The sequence below is a fragment of the Stigmatopora nigra genome, chromosome 3, assembly GCF_051989575.1.
Source record: "Stigmatopora nigra isolate UIUO_SnigA chromosome 3, RoL_Snig_1.1, whole genome shotgun sequence".
NCBI classification, from domain to species: domain Eukaryota; kingdom Metazoa; phylum Chordata; class Actinopteri; order Syngnathiformes; family Syngnathidae; genus Stigmatopora; species Stigmatopora nigra.
The window spans coordinates 10,964,163-10,983,850 of NC_135510.1; the positions used below are offsets into that span (position 1 = coordinate 10,964,163).

Below are 19,688 nucleotides of genomic sequence, written 5' to 3' on the forward strand. Positions count from 1 at the left end.
AACATATATAGACCTAATCCTTCAAAAATACCTCCCCATTTTGGTCATAGTGTGGAAACGTGCCAACACATTGAAATCCATTGATTAATTCATTCAATGAGTTGAAATCGATGGAAGAAACCGTGTATAATTTCAGTATTTTCTCTTACATTAAAAAATACAATTATTACATTTAAAAATGCTCCAACGTAATGAATTGAGCTTGTTTGGGATTTCGTGACTCTTTTCCCCTCTCACTGGAACATTTGAATGAAGATATGGATAGTATATGTACTTTACGTACTGTATATATTGCAAGCTTTCTGTCAAAACATCAATGTAAAAGTAATTCAGCGCCCTCTGTTGACCAGAAGGCGAAACTGTGCGAACACGTTTATTTTCCCCTCTGGGTCTTCTTCATGCGACGTTTAGGCGTCCGTGTGTTAAAAGTGGCGTGAATATTCTTCGGGAAAACCAAGATGGTACGCTGACTGCAGCAGACGGAAGGTTCCCACGCTGCTCATTCCCACATGAAAGATGTGACGTGGGTGTGCTTGGTCGGACATAACCGGGCGTCGAAGCAAAGATGAGGAGCCGCAGTAATTCGGGGGTGAGGCTGGACGGCTATGCCAGGCTGGTTCAGGAAACAATCTTGTGTCACCAGGTACGGAACCCTTGCATGTGATAGATCGTTCATTTTTTCAGAATCCCTTCAGAATATACGTGTAAACAAAATTATGGGTAACGACAACCAACAATACATTTCATCACAAAATTATTTCACTTGAAAAAAATATTTATGTATATATAGTGTATATGGCCATTGTTAGTGTTACGCAGGCTCCCTCTAGTGGTCATTAGAAGAATAAATTCCCAAGTGTATACTATACTATATATTGTGACTCAAAAACATTTTATTTAAATTTTTACTGCTTGCAAAACACGGTGTCTCCCACATATAAAATCTAATTCGAATCTAACATTTGCAGTTTGACTTGTAAAGTAATTTCTTTCAATATATATACATATATATGTTGAAAGCAATGACTTTGTATTTATAAATGTGTAGTGATAGCCGGGTGGCTTAGTAAAATGGTCTTTCATGTTTTAATGTGCTGAATTATGTTATTTATTATTTAAAATAAATTAAATGGGGATCCAAATTCTTTACCCAAGTGGACCTAAACAGTATTTAAAGGTCAACACTGGGTTGTGAGAGGGAGGCCAAGTCAATAGTTAGGAACATGCTGTGTATGTATTTGTTTATTTGGGACGACCAATCTCGATATTCAGTTGCCCCATTGAGCTTCAAACTCCACCTGTTCAAAACGTATAGAAACAAACATGAGCAAAGGTCAAAGATTGAAGTCCGCCACTTGGGACTATGTACTTTTATCTATCGGCTCTTCTATTCCCATTCAAGCACTTTTAATAGACAAATGACAGAATACTCTTATATAAAATAAGCATTAACATTTGAACATTCAAAATTGTTCCATATTTCATTGCTGCTGGTTATAAAGGAGGAAACTGCCATTATTTAGTTTGTTCATGTCTGTGACATTGTTTGTTTCAGAACCCCGTTTCAGGGCTGCTGCCTGCCAGTGCCCAGAAAAAGGATGCCTGGGTCAGGGATAATGTGTACAGTATTCTGGCCGTGTGGGGGCTGGGCATGGCCTATCGCAAGAATGCCGACCGGGATGAGGACAAGGCCAAAGCCTACGAACTGGAGCAGGTGTTTGCCACGGCCAGCTGTAGCCGTTCCCATTTTCCTTCATCGGCCATTTGAGGCTTTTTAGTGCTTAAGTCATGGATTTGAACAGATGTTTTAAGGCATCTTACTAAAGAATTCACCCCCTTTGGGAATTATTTACGTTTTAATACTTGACATATTAAAATGCATTGTTTGAAAATTCGCAGCATTACATGCTCAACATGACAACATCTATTTTTAAATGTATTTGTTTATTGAACATTTTTAGCATATAGGGTGGCCTGGTTTATGAGTGGTTAGCGTGTTGGCCTCACAGTTTGCATGTGTTTGGGTTTTCTCTGGGTTTCCTTCCAAATTCCAAAAACATGCATGGTAGGCTGCTTGGATAATCTAAATTATAAATGATTGTTTGTCTCCTTGTGCCCTGCGATTGGCTGGCCACCGATTCAGGGTGTTGTCCCCCTGCCTCGTGCACAAAGTCAGCTGGGATAGGCTCCGGCACCCCCGGGACCCTATTGAGAATATAGCGTTAAACGAATAAATGAATATTCAGCATATACAAGTCTGGATTGCATAATCTTTAATGATCACATACACTAATGTCACAATAGAAAATATGATTTGAGTTTGAACATGTAATAGTACAAGTAGAGATCAATTAATTTTTGTGTCCTAATTCTGTTTTTTTTATTTATTTTTTTAACAGAGTGTGGTCAAACTGATGCAAGGACTTCTGCGTTGCATGATGAGGCAGGTAAGATAGTTGATTATTCATTGTCTACTATTATTGGATGCATTATCATTACCTTCCAGAAATATGTATATGGAAAATAAGCAATCCTGTGCTGCAGTGTTACACTATTGTTTGTTTTCAGGTTGCCAAGGTGGAGAAGTTCAAACACACCCAGAGTACTGAGGATTGTTTACATGCCAAATATGATACCCCGACTTGTGCCACAGTGGTGGGAGATGACCAGTGGGGTCATCTTCAGGTCGACGCCACATCCATTTACTTGCTCATGTTGGCACAGATGACGGCATCAGGTTTGTGGCGTGGTTGTGTTTTTTCCAATTAGGTGATAAATAAAGGTTTTGTATTAATTTTTAACCACATTCATGTTCATGAAGAAAATATTACACACAATTTAGGCTTACTGTGATTATGCAGGTCTTCGGATTATCTCAAACCTGGATGAAGTTGCTTTTATCCAAAATTTGGTCTTTTACATCGAGGCTGCGTACAAGGTGGCGGTAAGCATCGAGGTTTTGGGAGGGGAACTTTGAAGGGGAAAAAAAATAACTATGCTGTTCTTATTTAGGATTATGGAATGTGGGAGCGAGGTGACAAAACCAACCAAGGAATCCCTGAACTCAATGGGAGTTCAGTAGGAATTGCCAAGGTATTCGGGCTTGGGTATTATTATTATATAGTACATCACAGGTGTCAAAGTGGTGGCCCGGGGGCCAAATTTGGTCCGCCGCATCATTTTGTGTGGCCCGGGAAAGTAAATCATGAGTGCTGACTTTCTGTTTTAGGATCAAATTAAAATGAAGAGTATAGAGATGTATATAGATTTTCCCCGTTTTAAATCAATGATCGTAATTTTGTAATCAATTTTTTCGGTGTTTTTAGTTCAAAAATCATTTAGTAAAATCTAAAAATATATAAAAATGCTAAAATAAACATGGTTCTAGATCTATTAAAAAACAGAATATTCAGGGTTTTTAATCCAGTTCTTTTAATCTATTTATATAAAAAAAATCTAAATATTATATCTAAAATGGTCCGGCCCACATGAAACAGAGATGACGTTAATGCGGCCCGTGAACCACACCCTTGATATACATGATCATATTAGATACATTTTTGGCTGTCTGTCTGCATATGAAGTTCTTTTTGTACGTGCTTTTATGCTCAGGCCGCACTTGAGGCTATAGATGAGCTGGATCTTTTCGGCGCCCACGGAGGCCCAAAATCTGTCATTCACGTTCTTCCCGATGAAGTGGAGCACTGTCAGGTAAAATGTGCCTTTATGTAGTACCCACTACCGCAGTTGTGATTCTGAACACCTTCTGTAAACACATCGTCTCTTTTCACGGGCATCAGTCCATCCTGTGCTCCATGCTGCCAAGAGCTTCCACTTCCAAGGAGATAGACGCCGGCCTCCTGTCGGTAATTTCCTTCCCCGCTTTTGCGGTGGAGGATCCAGACCTGGTGGCCATCACCAAGTCGGAGATCATCAGTAAATTGCAGGTAATGTTAAAGATCACATTTGTGCTCACGGAATTCGCACATTGTTGAATCTCAATGAAATATTTGTCCATTAATTTAAAATGACATGTTATTGTTTTTCTCTAAACAACATTTCTATGAGATCATCATGAATGCAGGACACTTTTTTTGTGATAATAATCCTTGTTGATGAATATTTTGATGCCTTGACATGTAATAACATTGAATTGCACATCAGGGACGCTATGGTTGTTGCCGTTTTATCAGGGATGGATATCACTGCCCTAAAGAGGTTTGTTTTTCAACACTAAATTGCAAATATACTTCCCCCTATGCCAAGAATTTCATCCTTTGACCTTTTTAACAGGACCCAACCCGACTGCATTACGATCCTGCAGAGCTGAAGCTGTTTGAAAATATTGAATGTGAGTGGCCAGTCTTTTGGACCTACCTCATTCTTGATGGCATCTTTACCGGAGACCAATTGCAGGTGAGGAAAAAAAAATAAAAAGCTTTTAATGACTGGCTGGCAACTGTAAATGTACACCATCAAAAACTATTGGGTACAGGTGCAGGAGTACCGAGAAGCACTGGAGGGCATTTTGATTCGAGGGAAGAATGGCATTAAATTGCTGCCTGAGCTTTATGCTGTACCAAGTGATAAAGTATGTGAAGAACAAGTGCCTTGGTTGTATATGTATGTGTGCTTGGGTGAAGTATGTGGAAGAATGAGGGTACGTTCATTCCAGATGGAGGTGGAGTACAGCAACCCCCACACTGTGGATCGGGTAGCCATGGGACAGGTGCCTCACATGTGGGGACAATCACTGTACATTCTGGGATGCCTTCTGGCGGAGGTAACTCAATTGATGAATTGGTAAACCGACTAACAATAAAATAAACGGATGCTGTTTGCTCTTAAAGGGCTTTTTGGCTCCAGGGGAGATCGATCCACTCAACAGGAGGTTCTCCACAAATTTGAAGCCTGATGTTGTGGTGCAAGGTTGGTTTGAGGATGGGAAGCGTATACAAATGGACAGAAAGAGTTTTATTTCAACAAAAAATGGATTTTTGTGTGCAGTTTGCGTCTTAGCAGAATCGGAGAACATTCAGAACTTGTTGAGCGAGCATGGGATTAAAGTTCAAATGTTTTCCGAGGTCCTGCCAATCCGGGTCCTGCCTGCTCGCATCCTGAGCCACATCTATGTCCGACTGGGTATAAAAGGCATTCATGGTCATCATTTGAAGCATCCAACTATGTTTCAAGAGATCATATTTTTTGTTTCAAAGGGAATTCCAAGAAACTGAATCTAAGTGGAAGGCCCTACAGACATATTGGAGTTTTAGGAACATCTAAATTTTATGAGATAAGAAACCGCTCTTATATCTTTACCCCTCAGGTATGACCAGTTTCCCTTTAAAGAGTCGTTCATGAACTGTTTGTTGACTGTGCTGTTTAATCTTTCATTTCCCAATGTCTGTTTGCTGTTAAGTTTCTAGATCAGCACCATTTTTACTTGGCCCTTGACAACCAGATGATCGTGGAGATGTTACGTACTGAAGTGGCCTACCTCTCGTCGTGCTGGAGGACGATAGGACGACCCACCCTCACTTTCCCTATCACTCGCAGCATGCTTGGTAAAGTGCCTCTTAAGTCTCACCAAATATTAACATTTTCCTATATCACAAATATTGTTATATTAATCTTTCAGCATCTGGCTCCCATTTTAAAAATAGTGTTATTGATGTGTGAGGTACAACCACAAGGGACAATTCATTTGTCTATTGTTTAAATATTACCAGAAAACATTCAGTGAGTATCTCTATTATAGATTCCAAGTTTTAAGGTCAAATGAACATATTTTGATCGTTTTTCTTTGAGTTCCAAAAAAAGTTTCAGAATTGTGTTTGGTTTCATATGATGAATCTCCTTTTGCCAGTTGAAGATGGAAGCGAAATTGATCCGTGCATCTTAGCAACACTCAGGAAGCTGGAGGATGGCTATTTTGCTGGAGCCAGGTCTGTTTTAATCAAATGTACATTCTGAAAAAGAAAATTGGAATATTCTTCTTTTTGGGACCATCATCCTTATAGGTCCATCCTTTTGTATGCATTGTTCAGTGTTTCAACAGTAATGGCACAACCTAAAGAAGTACAGAAATGCATAAACATTGATTTCTTTGAATATTTTCATGAATCAATCATCTGGAAAGTCTATATTTGATACCTGGCCATTGATTTGTCTTCAGAATCCAGTCATCGGACCTCCCCAGTCTCCAAAATACTTCCTTTCACACTCGGCTAAGCTTCTTGGATGAAGAAACTGACGATAGCTTGCTCGTCGACAATGAAGAGGTCGAAAAAGACTACGGAGAAGAATACAGCCAGTGTGAGCCTTCAGGTACAAGATAAAGACCATTTCTTCTATTGTTACATGTATTTTATTTTGGAAAAAAAACAAGCACATTTTATTTTAAGGTTCATCGGACGTGTTCGATCAGTACCTGACGCAGCTCCTTCACAGCACCACCAGCAGATGTCACCTCCCTCCCATCAAGAGCGGACAGCTCCACGTCTTCAGCGCTGAACACACAACCAGAGATATCCTGTCTTTGATGGCCAAAGTTCAGGGTGTTAACGTTCCTAGTGAGTTCAAATGCTCTTAGAAACATAACAAAATTACGAGCAAGCGACTCTAAAAACATTTATTTTGTCTTTATCAGAGTCTTCCATGTATCTACCCATTGCCCCTCTCATGAACAAGCATCGCAAATCTCTCAACCTGCTAGAAGTTCCTCAGCCGGCACTGCATGCAAAGCAGCACAAGGTAATATTTATACTCCTACTGTAGTAGTCGTAGTTTGCCTGGACTCAGGTCTGACAAATGCCATGAAATAGGCTCTCTATATGTGCCATCTACAAACAACATAATAAGATTTATTAAGAGGTATTGCAGCTTGAAGGCTTATTGCGATATAATGGATAAAATGGCAAGAGGCCTATTGCAATGCATAGGGCAATGCTTGCCTAACCTGTTTTGTGTGTTTACGAATGAATGAGTAACAGTAATTCAATTGAATTCATTCTATTATGTGCTACTGTGAAGAATTTCCAGGAATTCTAGCTAGTTATTTGTATAACTAGGCATAAATATTTGATGTTTATAACTTTGAAAGTCTGTTGAAAAGCAAATTGTCAGATTGTGATAATATTAGTTCAATTCACAATGAAATAAACGCATTATTATGAAGTACCGTATTTTCACGACTATAAGGCGCACTTAAAAGCCTTAAATTTTCTCCAAAATAGACAGTGCGCCTTATAATCCAGTATGCCTTATATATGGAAAAAGCAGAAAACCAAAAATGAAAAACCACCACTGTCGGATATTAAAAAAACACAAATGCCTGAACTGAAGCAATACTGTTAAATATGCAGATGCCATCTTAGTTTACAAAATCTTCCATCATATAGCTCCTCCTTCACTGCAAGATTTTATACAAAAAAATCCAAAACATCAACAATGGCTGGCTCTAGAGGTGACTGTAAAGTAGGGAGTGCTTCATACCTGGTTCATACCCCCCTAAGTTCGGTCCCTGACCCCAATGTGTGGTCAATGTAAAAACAGCAAACTTCTTGAGCAACTCTTGTTTATCCAATAGCATCAATGAAAGCCAATTAATTCAAATTTCTATTGTCTAATTTATCATCTCAAGTCTCGCGGTTCCACTGATCTCCACCTCCCTCGAGACGCTCAAGGCAACACTGATTTTGCTGCGCTGGTGAGGCAGCTGAAGGAGTGTCCCACCCTGCAGGACCAAGCAGACATCCTATATATCCTTTACGTGATGAAGTAAGAACAAAAACAGAAAAATTCCAGAACTGGAAAAGCAATTGTTGAAGTACAATTTGTTTTTCCGCTCTTCCTTCAGAGGAGCCGATTGGGTGGTGGAAGTGTCAGGTCCGGGCCAAGGTTGGGTGAGTGTACGCAGCTTGTTGGAGGAAGTGTATGTGCAAGCTGGAGTCTGTAAGGAATGGGGGCTCGTCAGGTACATCTCAGGAATACTTCGCAAAAGAGTGGAGGTCCTCGCCGAGGTCAGGAAACATTGTTATTATTACTTTTTTAATTTAAGCTGTGAAATGGAATTATATATTTCGATATGAAGTAGTATATATACATCTTTTTGTATTGTACAGGCCTGTACAGATCTAATTTCCCACCACAAACAGATTACAGTGGGTCTTCCTCCTGAACCCAGGGAAAGAGTGATCGCAGCGTAAGTCAAACTTGCTGAAACTAATCAATATTTTTTTAATTACAAGTGTTTGTCCCCTCCAGACCTCTCCCCCCTGAAGAGTTGAATGCTCTCATCTTTGAAGCCAGCGGTCAGGACATCAGCGTCGCCGTTCTCACGCAGGTGAATCTTAGGAAGGCGTGTGTTGTTGTTTTTTTTAACCACTGACAAACAATGTGTGCTGCTCTTTCAGGAAATCATGGTCTACTTGGCCATGTACGTGCGCTCACAGCCCGCCTTATTTGGAGACATGCTCCGATTGAGGATAGGACTCATCATGCAAGTGATGGCCACTGAGCTGGCTCGCAGCCTACGATGCTCAGGTTGGAATTTATTGAATTTATTATAATGAAAAAACATTAAGAAAAGATCTGTAGCTCAAAATGTCATTTAAACTAGTGCTTCTAAAGGATTTTACAGCAAGTATTAGCAGAAAGAATAGTAATTGGCTTTCCAAAGACCACTACAAGGGCTAATAGGATTTCATTAGCTGTCATTAACGGAGATATAGCTCAAAATAATTTTGAATTCTCCCTTCTCAATCAAAAGGATTGGACTTCTATTATTTAAAGATTGAATTAAATCATGTTACACTTTGAAGAAAATTGGGTGAAACATTTATAGTTGAATACAACTCAACATTTTTTGACCAAAAAGGTATTTTGGATTTTTAAAAAAGTGATTTGAATTTAATTTCTAATTCAGGCATTTTGACCACAATTTGAGAGCCACTCATATCGACAATTATTTTGAGGATCTCATCATATTGTATGGTTTTATGACATTGTAGGGGAGGAGGCCTCTGAAAGCCTGATGAGCCTCAGTCCTTATGGTATGAAGAATTTGCTGCACCACATTCTCAGTGGCAAAGAGTTTGGCGTGGAAAAAAGCAGTGAGTTTCATGCTTTAAAAAAAAAACAGTACTTGCATGCCCACTACTAACTCTCCAGGTCAAAATGAGTTGGATATCTGTCGCCATCATCGACAGCCAATGACAGTTTTCTTGTCTGTGTGTCAGTGCGACCAATCCAATCAACAGCAACCAGTCCGGCAATCTCCATCCACGAACTAGGACATACTGGCGCCACCAAAACCGAGCGCTCAGGAATACATAAACTCAAGAGTGAAATCAGACAGGTAAAGGCTAGAAACAAACTTTTACAAAACAATTGTATGAGATGTGTGAAATAATCGTTTTTTTTTTTTAATGTTGCCTGCGGTTGCAGCTGGATGACTCCCGGCCCCTCAGTGTGGGTTTGAAAAAAAATTGCATCAGTGTCATTTTCTAACATCAAACATGCAAAAAAATAATTGAATTGCAGCTGCATTACTAAAACGACCGCCATCTCTCGCTGTTCAAGATCCTTTCAGTTTCTATGTAACGAGCTTGAGCTTATATTGTTCGTTACATCATGCCAAGTAGGCATAGTGAGCGTAAAGCCATCTCAGATTCATCATTTGTCATCCATGTGCATACATAGATTCTCAGCGGCAGTCTTTCCACTTGCAGCAATGTCACCTCTCCTCGCTCCACGGTAAATCATTTCAGCTCATTTGCTTTCAACTTGATCCATTTGCCTCCTTGCAGGGACAGAAAACACCTGTTTTACATGCATTACATTGGAAACAATCCGTTTTTCTGATGTGTAATTGTGGAGAAAAACTTAAATAAAAGCCAATTTTTCCAGTAAATGGGCGCCTTAAATGGTGTAAGACATTTGACCAATGCCATTCTACTTAACTAATCACATAAATTATCACAGATTTTGACTCTGTTAAATCTTTCCAGCAAATACTTCCACCCAAAATTCATCTCCACTAAGTGTTTTCTGTCCTTTTAAGGCTTTGATCATAATTCTTGTACATGCTTTGCAACATACAAATTCACCGTAGAGCAGTAAAATGTTGCAACATGGACACCCTCAAAGATCTAATCTGTCCTTCCTCAGCGTTGTAGCAGCCCTTCCACTCCCAGTGGAATGTTATCCCCAGTGGGCTTTGCGCCTAGTGATGGCCAGCTACACTGGGAGGAGAGGCAAGGTCAGTGGCTGAGACGACGTAGATTGGACGGAGCCATCAACAGAGTGCCAGTAGGGTTCTATCAGAAGGTCTGGAAGATTCTGCAAAAGTGCCACGGCTTGTCCATTGATGGCTACGTTTTGCCTTCATCCACCACAAGAGAGGTTGGTGTCCACCTCCTGTTTTGAGTAATGGGACTGCCTCACTTCTATTATGTATCTATAAATTCATTATCCATTATTTTGTGCAGATGACAGCCAGAGAGATCAAGTTTGCAGTGCAGGTGGAGTCAGTTCTCAACCATGTTCCTCAACCTGAGTACCGACAACTGCTGGTGGAAACGTTGACCATTCTGGGACTGGTCGCGGATGTGGATATCGAGAACATCGGGGGCGTCGTTCACGTGGACCGCATCCTTCACATGGCCAACAACCTGTTCCTGAGCGACCAGGTACGTCAAACTTACAAGAAAGGGCCTCAGAATTGAAGGACCGTCCCACTAATGCTTCTGTTTCCTCCAGAAATCTCATAGCGCCTGTGACTATTTCCTGGAAAAGGACCCAGCGACAGGAATCTGCAACTTTTTCTATGACAGCGCCCCCAGCGGTCGCTATGGTACCATGACGTACTTGTCCAAAGCTGCGATGACTTACGTCCAAGACTTGCTGCCTAGTTCTAGCTGCCTAATGCAGTGAAAACGTTTGCTTTCACCACTTGTGAGCATTTACTCCAGATTTCAAACCAGGAACGATGGTGAGTAAATGTTCACAAAAGTGGGGCATGTGAGAGGGCATCTGGTTCCCAGTCTATGTATATGTGGTGCTCATTTTAGTCGCATTTCAAAAGTTTGCCTCTTTCTGCTGTGGAATTTGCACGTTCTGTCGGTAATGGTCATCTTTAACTAGTGTTGCACCGACTGGTATGGCATTAAATTGTCATACTCTGTAGAAATGACAAGCCCCAAGCTGTGCAAAATGTACTTGGTAAGGTCTTTTCTAGTTCACAGTGAAAATAAACAGTACTGAAAATGATTGAATGTAATTTCTAACTGCTGTGTGCCCTACTTAAAGATGGCCACCAGCTCTGCATACTGCCATAAAAACTGCAACCCTAACGTTAACCCATGTGCTTGCGTCTTCACACAGTTGTATACTGTATACTATACGTTTATTGTTAACAAAAATACTGTCTGCGTGTTTCCCAATGAATAAGTACTAATAAAGTACAGACGAATCTGATCTCATTTTTTCTAAATCGACAAAGTCAATGTAAGTGTGACTTCTTCAACAAATATATCATTTTTGCGTTTAAAGAAGCAACAATGCATGTTAAGGAATGTCAAGACCAGCCATTTTTTCTTCCTTTAGCTTGGCTTCCCTCTCGGTGGACTCAAAATCAAATCTAGTTCTCCTAAGAAGCTCTTCCGCTTCGTACCAGGAAGATTCCTTGACCTTTTGAGAATGCCATACTTTCTTCTTAGAATATGAGTAATACTCATCAGCTGTGTGCAATCACCCCCAGCAAAAATCCCATTCAGAGTCTTCCGCCTACTCTCCATTCGTCTTTAAATCCTTGTTGTCCAGCTTGTGCACAACCCGAAAGGCCTCCAGGAACTCTGTAAAGTCGATACTGCCATCCTTGTTAAAGTCAATGCTGCGAGCCAAGTCATCAATAGCCCCGTTAGTAATGTCCACCCCCAGGTGATCGCTAAATAGTCGCCATGTGTGACGGAACTCTTCAGTGGAAATAAGACCTGAAAATGAATTTAATATGAAAACAAATTTCACAAATGTCAAGAAAGAAATAGAGCAATGCTATCTTACCTGAATGATCTTTATCTATAATGTTGAATATGATTTCAATGTCTGTTCGGTATCGAAACAGAGTCTCTGCCAGGTTTGGTGTGACCTAAAAATGGGGGAAAAGTGTGAGAGTATATGTAGATAATTCTGAGATGCTAAAGTGAAAAAAAAAATCTTGAACGCAAATGATAAACCATCTAAAAAGTCTGTCTTCAAACTTTAGAAAATGGTCTCAAACCTGTAGCAGCTGTGTCCCTGTTCCCATATCCTCAAAGCAGGACATATATTCCACACTGCCATCTGGTCCCAGGTGTGCTAAATGTGGGCAGAGGGTCCTCCACGGCAGGTCCAGCCTCAGGACTGACCCCAAAACCTGAGCCCATTCACTGGGCATCACCCTGCCTAGACATTAGTTTTCCATGAAAACAACAAACCTAAATATAAGCACAGGGGACAGACAGCATGGGCTTACCCGTGCTATTCTGGTCATACTTCTGGAAGCCTGAAATAAGGTCTGAACGATGGGCAAACACTTTTTCTTTAAGTGCTCTGAGAGCTGAGTTCTCGGCCACCCGTACTCTGTGAACACATTCAGAATTTGAAATCAGAATTGGCAGTTTTTTGTGTTCTGTAAGCGTTTGGGCAATTTGGAGAAGAGAAAAGGCATCAGTTTGAAGCTGTAGCTCTGAAGCCACCCTATGTATGGCTGAGTTTAGATAATAGATCAAACACTGATGATTTAGACTAACATCTGTTCCCATCCTCTTTGCTGATTTTATTTTTGGATACCCTAAATGGTTTCAAGGCTCTTTTTGACAGCAGGCACATCAGGGCCAGATTGGAAAGCTCTCTCCCAATGGGACAATTTTAAGGAAATGCATTGGACGATTTGATAAAATTTGGGCTATGGTAGGCTTTCATTAGGAGTACCGTATTTTCATGACTATGAGGCGCACTTAGAAGTCTTAAATTTTCTCCAAAATAGACACGGCGCCTTATAATGTGGTGCGCCTTATATATAGAAAAAACATTGAAATGTGTCATTTGTTGAAGGCGCGCCTTATAATATGGTGCGCCTTATAGTCGTGAAAATGCAGTACTTTTCAACTGTGAAACTTGTATATGTCTATGCTGTGAAGTTCAGATACATTATTTACTTACAGCCAAATCTGCTCTATTTCTGAAATGGCATTTTAGTCCCTCGTAACATGTGAGCGGTGAACTGCGTGTCATTTCTGATTTGTATGTAGTATACAGTCAAATTCAACAACCTGATGTGCTTATTGGCAAAACAGTAGTGACCTCACTCCAATATTTTCCCAATGTTGACTCTTTTTTTGGTTATAAAATAGGTTATTAGGTTGCACCATCCATCAAATACAGCAACAGATGTTGTTGTTTTATCAGCATTGTTTTACCTTTGTGTCAACGTGAGTTTGCGCGTTGAACGGCTGACTTGGTATTGGTAGAAGCGCGGCACCAGATCTCTCCCCAGTTTTACATAGGCGCCCCGGTTGCTTCCCTCCTCATAATAGTTGGACGCGGAGAAGATAGTGATCACCTGGAGGATAAGTTGATCTCAAATATAGCAATGCGAAAATGAATGCACATAGTTGAGTTTTCACCTGTCCACCGTGACACAGCTCATATCCTTCCTGTTTACACTCATGGGATCTGATGATCAGCTGCAAACCGTGTTGCAGCAGAAGTCTACGCGTGACGTCTGGCCCAAAGTAGCAGCCACCTCCTCGGAATGTGTTTGGGCTGCAGCCTTCTTGGGTTTTTGGGTCACTCCACAGGATGTCCACAATCTATGGAAAGGGCGTCAAACTCATTTTGGTTTAACGGTTGCATTCATGGCAATTAAAGCTCAGTTTGTCTTTGGCCAGATAAGTTAACTCACTTGCTGTAAATAAGAGGGCTAGACATCCACTAAATTTTGAGCTGGAAGAGGGCAAATGAACAAATGTTCTCCCGGCCCTCCCAGTCAAAGGCTCTGTCCGTGGTACTGAAATATGAGCATTAATCTATTGTTAACAATGAAAGCCAAGGAGGTAATTTTGGGTACTTATACTACTTCCTCTGACATCTATATATTTTGGGGAATTCTAGGTTGATTCCCTGTACATTTGATATCAATTTTATAGGGTTTTCTTATTCATTGGTGGCTGTTAATTATAGGACGTTTCCAGGTTATATTTTGTTGATTTCAGGTCATTTTTTAATTAGTTTTGGGGTATTTTGGCTCACTTTTTTGTGATCTCAATGTCTTCCGACAAAGGAGCGAGACATCCATTCAATTTGAACTAGGAGGGGGTAAATAAAAGAAGGTCTAAAAAGTCAGGCAATTGCAATAAGTGGCTGAATGTTCTGCAATGAATGGTAAATCATTTAGATTGATTCCCTTACCTGTTTCCATTCCTGCTCATTTTGTGGTGGTGAGGGAAGCGGAACAGACGTGCTGGAATCTAAGAAAGGTACTCGGAGAATGTTGACGTCGTACGGCACACACGGGGAAGACGGACACAGGTGAGGTGAGAAGCATGAGGGGAGTTGCTGAGAGCAGAGCGACGAAGACGATGATGACGACGAGGAAGATGAGGAAGATGTCGAGGCTGAGCTGTCTTGCCGGATCATGCCAGAGTACCTTTTTTTGAAGCAAAACACAAAATTGGATGGATTTACAAAGGAGGGGTGCTTGATAGTTGCTACATTTTGGCTGAACTCTGACCTCGGGTTTGGGCTTCTTTGGTTTTTGGTGCGACTGCGGCAAGTGTCCGTGGATCTCATTCGTTTCTTGTGTTTATTGCACTGACTGATATCCAGTTGCTCCACACGGCATCTTGGAAGCCTCATGGCTGATTTAACCTGGAAATGAATGAGAGTTTTTTGGCCTACAAGTGACTAAATAATAATAATAATAATAATAATAATAATAATAATAAGAATGCTGACAGTTTCCTTACCTTGTGGCGTTCAATGACACTGAGGAAATCTAAGTCAGTCTGGTCGGAAATGCCCCCGTGAACAATGAGGACCTTTCCATCAATCACCGTGGCAATGGGTAGAAAACTGAAAACGTCCTGAAAAAGTTGCAAGATCTCACAACCATTCACCTGGGAACAGAAAACACAAGTCAGACCTGCTACGACTGGTTATTGAGGAAAGATTACTCTTAAATCACACCTTGTACTTCTGCATGACCTCTTTGGTGAAGCCGTATCTGAAAAACAATTTACAGACATTTTTTTGACCACAAACATGCTGGTAAGATAAAATAATCAAACCATTTTTTTCTTGAAGATCCCTGATTACAAGATAAGCGCTACAGAAAATGAAGAAATGACTACCTGAGGTTCATAATATGATCCTCGTGGTTCCCTCGGTTCAGATGCATGTAATCGGGATACAGTAGAAGGTAAGCAAAAAGAAGGACAACCACTTCGATGGACTTTTTCCCCCGGTCCACAAAGTCTCCATTAAACACATATGGTGTCTCAGCTGAGGGGAGGCCGTTCTGATAAATTCAAAGACAGGTTAGTCGCAGTAGATGACATGAGCTTGTTACATGGAATACGAGTGGCCGCACAGTGGTTAAAAACACATTACCTTGTAAAATATAAGAAGCAAGTCATCAAGTCGCCCATGGAGATCACCTACACAAAATACAGTCAGCAAGACGACAACATTATCATCAAAAGTAAAGTTATATTCTAAAAATATACATACTTATACTCCAATATAACCCTTTCAAGCATAATGTGCGATTTATCTACTTTCTTCATTCAAAACACATGCGGGCACGGGCAGAACATTGAAATACAACGCAGGAAGTTTGGAACCCACGAGGGATTAAATCCCATACTAAATACTTTCCAAAGTTACAAAGGATAGAAAAGCCACATGCGCCTCGTGAGCCGTTGGTTGCAATATCTTGCCCCAGGGGCAATCAATCACCATGCAGATAAAGTTCAGATGAATGTTGTTTTGATTTAAGGAAGCATCCTACCGCATATTGTGATCTCCTTGGTGTACGATGTGGACAGATGTATGACGTTGGGCATTTGTTGGAGTAGCTTCTTTGTCTCGTAGAGGAGCTGCAGCACATACCTCGCGTGTAGAGTCTGTGCGGCAAGATTTTGGAAAGCAGACAAAATTGATGAGCAACTAGTATTAAATCATTTATTTATTGGGACCCAATGAGTTCTTAAACAATGGATTTAAAGTCAGTGTCAATGTACGATACCTGCTGGTCTTTAAAAGCACTTAGCAGAGCGTTAGTGTCTGACACGGAGAGTGGAAATGACAGTCGAGGTCCAACATAAGACTCTGGAACGGCAATGGAGTCGTAGCAGGCCTCTCGGTCCAACCAGGGGTCAACGACAGGCTCCAGAAGCTGCGAAATAAGATCTATTGATCATAGTAAAGGGAAATCAGGAAGCAGAATATGGTGCATTTTGGGGTTACACTTGGTAAAAGGCAGAAAAGCAACATAATCCTCCATTTCATCTAAGTGTTGTACACAGTTAAAGACAAACACACGCATAGAGATCCCAAACTGATGACGTGGACATTGTGAATATCAAGATTAAGTCTGTAATGCTTTTCCATGTTTCGACGTTAAGATTTTAATCTGTATTTTTGTTTTATAAAACAGATTGTCCGAAATAATCCGAAATATAAAACCCAAATAACAACAATAACCTGAGTCAATGAAATATTTATTTTCTGGGTAAGACATTTTTATAGGTTATTCAACTCGTCCAATCCAATGAGAGAATCGAAATTGAATAGAAATAGATTGGACATCTATTGCTGTCAATGACAGCCAATAACTTAAGAGTTAAAAATCTTTAAACAGGCTTAATTTTGTGTATGCCACTTCATTTGACTGAACAGAAGAGCCTTTAGTTGAGGATTATCTCCACAGAGGAGCAAAAGGCTTTTTATCTGAACGACTGGGTCAGCGAACCCTTAAGCCACAGCTGCCTCAGTGCAACACAACACCTTGCCATTAGTTGCTAAGCAACGCAAAGGGGCTTCCACGTCCAGATAAAAGAGCATTGCTGTTGAAAGTAGTCTTCATTGATTGACTGAAGGCCATGGAGCAAGACAAATACACTCACTACCTAATGACATAATTCCTTCTTACCTGGTCCGTTTCCATTCAAGTGAGTGAAGTTGTCCAGCATGAAGCTGAAGAAACCGGATAACTGTAAGCGAATTCATCGTAAAAAATAATAGTCATTGAAAAATTGTGACCCTTACTCCTCACTTCCCGATTCTGGAGACTCACCTGCAGTTGATCTTGTTCGCCGGCGTATTCGATGGATTGAAAAATGTTCCACGTGTACCTGCGCCTCATCTCCAGACGAGCCATATAGCGTCGATACCAACGTTGGATTAGCACGGCCGCCTTCATAGCTATGTGAAATGATGGCAAATAAAGATGAATGCCATTTCTGTACGCTTAAAAGGTGCTCAGAGATTCCAAATAAAACATGCTTACTAAGTGCAGGATTAGGTGTCTTTGCCTCATCTGTTGGAAACAGAGAGAAGTCAGCTTTGGAACGTGTTAATTGAATAAAATGACTTGCAAAGCAACGTCAACATACGACCACGACTGATGGGGGAGTGTTAACGAGGCACAAGGGAGGGTTGCTTGGAAAAGTGCCGTAAATTACACGGCCTTCAACACAAACAACAAAATGGGAGACACTAAAGATGGCCGTCGCAAAGAGTTGAACTGCGGTTTTACAACATTATTGAATTTGCCTACAAGGGGGTGGCAAAGAAGTGCTTTTTTTCTAAATGAAACTCCTCAACTTACTTCAGAATGTTTCTTGGTCAATCAGATAATGCTCAAGCACCACACATTTTGCCAAAATAACAAAAAAACAATTCCTTATTTGCTAATACCACATCAGTAATATGGATATAATTCTCTGTCAAAAGTGCCGATGCATCTTTTTGATATGAACATCCTAATTACCTGGCACAACCCTCGGTGCTTGCGTCTCTATGGCAACGGAGGCGCCACATCCCATGATAAGCAGCGTGTGAGCCCACAAGTCGCATGGACGAAAAAAGTGAGTCTGGGGCACAAAGTGAGATCCGTGAGAAGTTTATTTCTGCTATCCAAGTTTAAATCTAGAACAGAGACCTCATTAACCAATCATAAAATAAAAGGCATAGTAAGTTAAAAGGTCGGCAAACCGGTGGGATAGTGGTTACCGCGTCACCTGTGTGGAGTTTGCATGTTCTCCCCAGGTGTGCGTGGGTTTTCTCTGAGTACCCCAATTTCCTCCCACATTCCAAAGGCATGCATGGTAGGCTGATTGGACTCTCTAAATTTCATCTAGGTATTAGTGTGAGCGTGAATGGTTGTTTGTCTCTTTGTGCCCTGCGATTGGCTGGCCACCAAGTCAGGTGGGATAGTCTCCAGCACCCCCCAGGCAGTAGTGTGCCTGATGTGTGTTGCTTGAAATGCATAAATATAAACAATAAAGTGAATTTAGTATCTTGAGTCAAATTCTTAAACACAGAATTTTAACCACTTAAATTCAGTATAACACTAGTAACACTTCCTGTCTTATTCAAAAAAATAAGACAGGATCTTATTGAAAAAAGGCACAATTTCAGCTAATTGTTATTGTCTAATCTGAAGAAGTATTTAAGACTTCTTGATTCTATAGAGTTGACAGTTTCATTGTGTCCTTGCAACACTAATGAGTGACAATCACATTCATTGACCTAATACGCAAAAGGAATATCTTGCGCTATCCAAACGCTAATAAACAAATAGAAGGCATAACAGGTGTCAAAACAATGAACAAAAATGATGCTCTGACCTGCACGATGTATCCTTGGGAACAGTATGCTGCGCATCTAACTTTGGATGAGAACAGTGGCTTCTTTGGCGCTTTTTCATCACAATCTCTCTTGTTTTGATTCTATATCTGTACTGCAGTCTAAAGGAAGGAGGAGATTGAGAAGGGGAGGAGGGATCAGGGGTGTTGAGGAGGCGGAGGCGACGTCAGGTGATCGCATAACATGGATGGAGCTCAGCCAGTTTCAACCAAGGAGAATATTTGAAGTTCCACAGGGAAATTACGGCACACAATTTCATCTTTTTGCAAAGCTGCCTCATTTTTCACGACAGTGATCTAACTTACATTACAAGTAGAAAAATCTTCTATCATAAAAATGTCAAAACATTCATTCATTTATTTATTTTCTGTACCGCTTATACTCGCAAGGTTCGCGTGGGGTGCTGCAGCCTATTCCAGCAGGTGGTGGCCAGCTCACACTCATAATCAAGTGTACAACCAGTTTACCATGCATTTTTGGGGGGAATGTGGGAGGATTAATGAGTACCTGGAGAAAACCCACAGAAGCCTGGGGAGAACATGCAAACTCCCCACATTGAGGACTGACCTGGGATCGAACCCTCGACCCCAGAACTGTGAGGCCAATGCGCTAAACACTTAATCAAGTACTTAGCCAATATCAAAACTATAAGACAGAATTTCATTTTTCCCAAAAATAAAGAAATACAAACCTTACAAAAGGCCTCAATTGATCGCCTGGCAATTGCAGTTGTCCCATTCCTAAATGGTTGAAAGCCAGTATTGAAGCCAGGCAGT

The 19,688-nt window shown here is 40.8% G+C and overlaps 2 protein-coding genes across 6 annotated transcripts; one reads left to right on the forward strand and one right to left on the reverse strand.

Annotated features, from left to right (window-relative positions):
- Positions 1-358: 358 nt before the first annotated feature.
- On the forward strand, positions 359-11,478 carry LOC144194133 (phosphorylase b kinase regulatory subunit alpha, liver isoform). Of its 3 annotated transcripts, XM_077712984.1 has the most exons (32): positions 359-643; positions 1,556-1,714; positions 2,400-2,447; positions 2,569-2,737; positions 2,862-2,944; positions 3,013-3,093; positions 3,613-3,711; positions 3,801-3,947; positions 4,165-4,218; positions 4,294-4,416; positions 4,496-4,591; positions 4,676-4,783; positions 4,851-4,929; positions 5,008-5,142; positions 5,217-5,326; positions 5,420-5,564; positions 5,867-5,945; positions 6,176-6,327; positions 6,405-6,572; positions 6,650-6,753; positions 7,643-7,779; positions 7,859-8,021; positions 8,124-8,203; positions 8,266-8,344; positions 8,415-8,544; positions 9,012-9,113; positions 9,240-9,358; positions 9,448-9,471; positions 9,703-9,756; positions 10,171-10,404; positions 10,491-10,691; positions 10,762-11,478. In XM_077712984.1, exons 1-32 carry the CDS (start codon positions 566-568, stop codon positions 10,933-10,935), a joined length of 3,714 nt encoding a protein of 1,237 aa, XP_077569110.1. In that variant the 5' UTR covers positions 359-565; the 3' UTR covers positions 10,936-11,478. The 3 variants fall into 3 exon arrangements, with proteins under 3 accessions (XP_077569110.1, XP_077569112.1, XP_077569111.1); XM_077712986.1 differs by lacking the exon at positions 9,703-9,756; XM_077712985.1 differs by lacking the exon at positions 9,448-9,471.
- ppef1 (protein phosphatase, EF-hand calcium binding domain 1) lies at positions 9,855-19,673 on the reverse strand. Of its 3 annotated transcripts, none has more exons than XM_077712988.1 (19): positions 19,604-19,673; positions 18,035-18,137; positions 17,552-17,581; positions 17,339-17,466; positions 17,195-17,255; positions 16,289-16,452; positions 16,052-16,166; positions 15,652-15,698; positions 15,393-15,559; positions 15,229-15,265; positions 15,009-15,158; positions 14,774-14,910; positions 14,452-14,689; positions 13,668-13,853; positions 13,461-13,603; positions 12,515-12,621; positions 12,281-12,444; positions 12,064-12,148; positions 9,855-11,993 (listed from the first exon to the last, which is right to left on the reverse strand). In XM_077712988.1, exons 2-19 carry the CDS (start codon positions 18,087-18,089, stop codon positions 11,788-11,790), a joined length of 2,220 nt encoding a protein of 739 aa, XP_077569114.1. In that variant the 5' UTR covers positions 18,090-18,137; positions 19,604-19,673; the 3' UTR covers positions 9,855-11,787. The 3 variants fall into 3 exon arrangements, with proteins under 3 accessions (XP_077569114.1, XP_077569115.1, XP_077569113.1); XM_077712989.1 differs by lacking the exon at positions 18,035-18,137 and adding an exon at positions 18,894-19,013 and having other exon boundaries at positions 19,604-19,655; XM_077712987.1 differs by lacking the exon at positions 19,604-19,673 and adding an exon at positions 18,894-19,013.
- Positions 19,674-19,688: the final 15 nt, after the last annotated feature.